At 42.6% G+C, this 5,572-nt stretch overlaps 1 protein-coding gene across 1 annotated transcript; it reads left to right on the forward strand.

The window, feature by feature from the left end:
• The first annotated feature begins 3,076 nt into the window (after positions 1 to 3,076).
• LOC112116285 (olfactory receptor 4D2-like) lies at positions 3,077 to 4,018 on the forward strand. The gene has a single exon (XM_024213667.2). It carries the CDS (start codon positions 3,077 to 3,079, stop codon positions 4,016 to 4,018), a length of 942 nt encoding a protein of 313 aa, XP_024069435.2.
• The last annotated feature ends 1,554 nt before the right edge of the window (positions 4,019 to 5,572 follow it).

Consider the following 5,572-nt stretch of genomic DNA (forward strand, 5'->3'; position numbering starts at 1 on the left):
AGTTAGATGACTGAGGGAGGCTTTGTAGATGTTCACATTTCTATGGCTGGATCCAAGCTGTGCTTGCACAGCCTCTTCTCCCCACAGGCCCAAGAAATCCAATATCTCCTGCATACTACAGGCAGGAACGAGTCTGGAACATGTAGCCAGTATGGTCAACAGGGCAGTTATACACAACAAAGGAGAGCTGCTGGGTGGGCTCACCATGTCAGGCAACCAAGAAAAAGAATTTCAAAAATTTGCAGGGCTTTAAAGGGGAGGAGGGGCTTCCTGTCCACCTGAACCCTGGGCAGCTGAATTCACAATGGTGACCAGAATGGTCAGTGTGGGGTGTTGTGGGACAGCTCCTGGAGGCCAATAACAGTTGACATTTAAGTGTCTACAATGCATCAACTATATCGACCATGACTCTATGCCACTCAGGGAGGTGGTGTTATTAAATCAGTGGGGCGGGGCACTTACGTTGGTGGGAGCCAAATTGAAGTGAAGAGACTTTGACAACTAGGTCAACATAAGCAGCCCCTGTGCCCCATAGAGCCTCTTTGTCTCAGGCTCAGACCATCTGGTAAATTTCCAAAGTCTGTTCAGTATGAGTGGCTAAAAAGAAACATAAACAAAATGAAAAACTCCAGGAATTTATTAATCATTTCACTTGAGATTGAATTCTCAAATCTCCGAAGCAGCAACTCTCTCAATCTGGCTCAGTAAAGCTCAGGGGGATTTCAGTGAGTCTTTGATCCTAGCACCAGTCTTGGTGCATGGGTCAGATGGGATATAAGGGATAGATTTCCATCACTCTCTCCTGTTTGGAACCAGGTCCCCTGCTCCAGCCAGTCAGAAGAGCAAGGTTCAGATTTGAGATGTGACTTCCCCAGATCATCCTCAATTGTTTGGAGGTGGTTGGCTCTGAGATCAACAGCACAGAGTTTGAGTGAGGTAATGATTCTTGTTGTATAAGATCTACAATGTGGTACTAACGTTAGGCATTGTTACTGCAGAGAGGAAGTGGGTGCTGGTGAGCTCATATACTGGCTTGGATCTTACAGGAACCTAAGTCAGTTAGGAGGAGAAGAATCCATAGACCCTTTACCACCCAAAATTATATGACTAGCTCTGTCTGACCAGGTGTTTCTAATGGCAGCGGGTCGGTGCTGCTCTGATCTGAAAGGTTTTATCTCTGGAGCAGGGACGTGAAAACTGGAAAAAATACAGGGAAGTGCCCTGATCTCTGGATAAAACCTGAATGAGATTTCCTGTGCCTAACTCTCTTACTACTTGAAAATCCTAGACCAAGTGGAGATGTGAGTTACCCAGTGTTCCAGAAGGTGTCCATGGCAGGGCAAAAACTGAACCCAAATCTCCAAAGTCTGAGGCCAGTACTTTACTCACAGAGCCATCCCCCCTATAGCACATGTGGATCACTTGATGATTACTTGTTCTGTTCATTCTCTCTGGGGCACCTGGCATTGGCCACTGTCAGAAGACAGGATACTGGGCTAGATAGACTGTTTTATCTGACCCAGTACGGCCATTCCTATGTTCACATAGTAACATGGCCCTATCCATAAAGGAGGAGACATTTCCGGCTGGCTGACATGCTTTGGCAAAATCTATTTCCTGTAGAAATATGAGCTTTCCTCAAAACCCAGTGTTTGGAGAGGAAAATCTTGAAGTAATGAAAAAAAGGGATGAAAATGGGGGAATGGTGCGAGACTGAAAGTAGCATGGCCTAGTGGAGTGAGCATGGAACCAGGACTGCAGAGGTCTCTGTTCTTTTCCTGGCTTTTTCAATGTCTGGCTGGGGGACCTTGTGCAACTCACTTCACGTGCCTGTGCCTCAGTTCTGCATTTGTAGAATGGGTATAATGATACCAACCTCCTTTGTAAAGCACTTTGAGGTCTTTAGATATAAAGAGCCAGGTACTAATGGTATTCTTCATAACAACAGATTTCAAATATGTTTGACTCCCCACCAATAAAAAAGAATCAAAGTTAAAAGTTAAATTTCAATTTGAAATAAAAAATAAACAAATCCTTGTTTACAAATTAAATGAAAAATGGGATTTGATTGCCAATGATGTGAAAATTTTCACTTTATTGCTTTAGAAATTTAACCATGAAAAATTAGAAATATTGACAATTTCTTGGGAACATTATTGGGAACATTTTTTTTTTTGCCAACTACTTCTAGAGATTTTTGAAAATGTTAATGGGAGTTGAGCATCCATAACCCCACAGTAGTTTTCAATATTTATATCTCTATTCATTCATGGAAATATTCCAGTGTTCACAGCTTTTAAATAGAGGTATTTAAAATTAAGCACCAGAATCCATGAACATCTCATTACAGTAACTATATTTATTTCACATGTGGGGAACACATGCAATTTCTGCTAAAGAGAAAAAGATTTAATTCCTTCTCTTCTTGTAGCCACTAGAAGGGGACAACTACCATCACTTTGTTAATGTGGGCTACAGATGTTCAATACCTCTCACATCAAGGCCACAGGTTGGGTATGTGAATCCCGTAAATCAGTGGTTCTCAAAATTTTCAATCCAATTCCTCTTCAGTCTAGACCAGGAGCTACCTGCGACTTCCGTGCCACTTGTGAATATAGGAAGGGCATTTTGGTCATCATGATCTCCTGACACTTCTTTGTGACCTGCATTTTGAGAACCATTGGACTCTGAGAAGTCCAACTTAAAAGCACTCTCTGAAACCCACATTCCACTCAACCCTGACCCTCTGGGCCTCAGGAGATGTGCAGCATCAGAACTGCAGGAAGGTGAATGGAGGCAGCAGTTAGACATAATCTTGAATTGTAGGCTGCTCTCCTTCACTCCCAATTACCCCAGAACTGAGGATGACCACTGGTGTAGCTCCTAGGGTCTGTTGAAGCAGGGTTGCCCTCCACTGAGGCTGACTGAATTTAGTGAGCTAAGAAAATTCCTAAACCAAATTCAGTTAAGAGGAGTTAATACTTACTTAACATTAGTAATTTAAGGAGAGAGTAATAAGAACTTCTTCATACTAATTATTACAGTTGCCTCTGTAGGCATGTTTTGAGGCTAGTAAATGGAACAGCAGAACCTCACTTCCACAGTGACAGAATTTGTCCTTTTGGGCCTCACCCAGAGTCCTGAGATTCAGCGATGCCTCTTCATCATCTTCTTCATAGTGTACCTTACAACCTGGGTGGGAAATGTTACCATCATCATCACTGTGATAACTGAGCACCAGCTCCACACCCCCATGTACTTCCTGCTGGCCAACTTGGCTTTCCTAGATGTCAGCGACTCATCAGTCACTGCTCCCAAATTGCTGTTGGGTCTCCTCTCCCAGCACAGAACCATCTCATTCAATGAGTGCATCCTCCAGATGTTCTTCTTCCACTTCTTCGCTGGTGCTGCAATTTTTGTTTTTGTGTTGATGGCAGTTGATCGGTATGTAGCTATCTATAAACCATTGCGTTACTTGAATATCATGAACCAGGGTGTGTGTGTGGGCCTGGTGGCAGGGGCATGGATGGGTGGATTGGCTCACTCAATTGTTCAGATTGCACTGGTCCTCCGGTTGCCATTCTGTGGTCCAAACATCCTGGATAATTTCTACTGTGATGTCCCACAAGTCATCAAACTGGCCTGCACTGACACCTACTTGGTTGAGTTGCTGATGGTCTCCAACAGCGGGATGCTCGTCATAGTAATGTTCATCATCCTGCTCATTTCATACACCATCATCTTAGTCAAGATAAAGAAACACGTCACAGATGGGAAGCGCAAAGCTCTGTCCACCTGTGGAACCCAGATCACAGTTGTGTGTTTACAATTCATACCTTCCACCTTCATCTACGCTCGGCCCTTCCGGAAATTCCCCATGGACAAGTTGGCCTCAGTCTTTTTCACCCTAATCACCCCGATGATTAATGCAATGATCTACACCCTGAAAAATGCTGAGATGAAAAAAGCCATCAGGAGACTGATGAGAAGAATCCTTTTCTCAGAGAGGAAATTATAAGGATGGAATTTATCTTGGATGAGCTTTTTTTCCATTTTGTAATAATTATCTTGCATGAACTTCCTATCAGATTAAATGTTTTCGTTCATAATTCCTGTATGTGACATGGGGGAAAATTGTATTGGTGAGCCTCTTAGCATGAAGTTTGTATTCGTGATGTTCAGCTGCCAAACATGGTATTAATTCCTTATGCATTCTACTTGACCCTGAGCTTGGGATATCTGCCATTTTCTCCATTGGAAGGATTTCCCATACTTTATTCTCCATGCTACTAATGTTGGTGGATCTGTCCTTCTCCAAACATGAGCTCTCACAGATCTGGCTACTAGCAATAATGGTGAATCAATCCTTCCCTGAGTCAATAACCCGCTTTGTACTATCGCTGTGAGTTCAGCAGGTGGCCTAACTTTAGTAATCTTGAAAGATCTATTTATTTTCTCCTAAAATGTTGTAATATTTCTGTCTGATAGCCTTAGGGCATCACTATACCTCCACATTTTCTCTAGCCCTTCTGACTACATTTCTTATATATTTTCCTGAGCTTGAGTGAATTACCATAGATGAAGTATTTGGTAATAATTTGTGTGAATAGTTATACAAATAGATGTGTTTTTAGCCTTCCTCCCTGGAGCTCCACCAATCTCCCCTCCCCCAGAAGTTCATTGTGCCCCTCATCCTGCCCTCCTCCAATACCAGGGCCTCCATCCTTCCCCCATAGCAGTGGTTCTATGTGTGCCTTTGTCCCCTGACCAGTGTCCCCATGTTCTCTCCCTCTCCATGCCAGGGGCTGTGTACACCCCCATTCCCTCCTTTCCCCTACATTTTCTCCTAGTCCTTCCTCTAGTTATTTGTCTTCTTTCTCTATGAGTAATGCAAGATGTCAAGATGTTAAACTCTATTGGGAGGACTGGCAGAGATGAGATAGAGTATTGTTATGGTGGAAGACTTTAATGGTGGACCAATTCTATGAGCTACCGACAATTGCAAAGGTGGTTGTAGTTGTGGATGTGCTAATCATATGGCAGGAGCTCCATGTGTCCCATATTTTTCCTCTGTTGATTTTTCCCAAAATAAGCTGGATTCTGGCCATTGATTCCTAAAATACTCCCTGAAATTTTGGAACTGATCAGATGTGCTATTCAAAAGTTATCAGAGTATATAGACAGACAGAGAAATGCTGTCGAGTTGATTGTAAGACCTTCATAGGCTTGGCCAACCAATGGGAATCAGGCCCTTTGAGGTGTCATTTTCATTAATTAGTGGGTCCATCAATATTAACATTATTCTAAAACTTGGGCTTTCTACATTTTATTATAAAGCTTTTAGTCTCAATCAAGCAAACAATGGCATATTCATGTGTTTTTTGAGAGTATTAATTTCCATAAATTCATTAATACAGAGTAGCTGGCTGATGGTTGTATGCCCTTTTCCTCCTGTACTTTATATACTGCATTTGATGACCCTGGGTGAATATCTGGGTTATTTTTGGTGGGTGTTAATCCAGCAGGGGAAATGGCTACCTCTTATCAATGTCAAATTACGCTTCTCAAGTGT

This window comes from Terrapene carolina, unplaced genomic scaffold, assembly GCF_002925995.2.
Source record: "Terrapene carolina triunguis isolate 2854851 unplaced genomic scaffold, T_m_triunguis-2.0 Scaffold775, whole genome shotgun sequence".
In the NCBI taxonomy this organism is placed as follows: Eukaryota; Metazoa; Chordata; order Testudines; family Emydidae; genus Terrapene; species Terrapene triunguis.

Bases quoted from the DNA above. Each gene is read 5' to 3' on its own strand.
- LOC112116285 (XM_024213667.2), top strand. From the start codon at position 3,077: ATGGAACAGCAGAACCTCACTTCCACAGTGACAGAATTTGTCCTTTTG.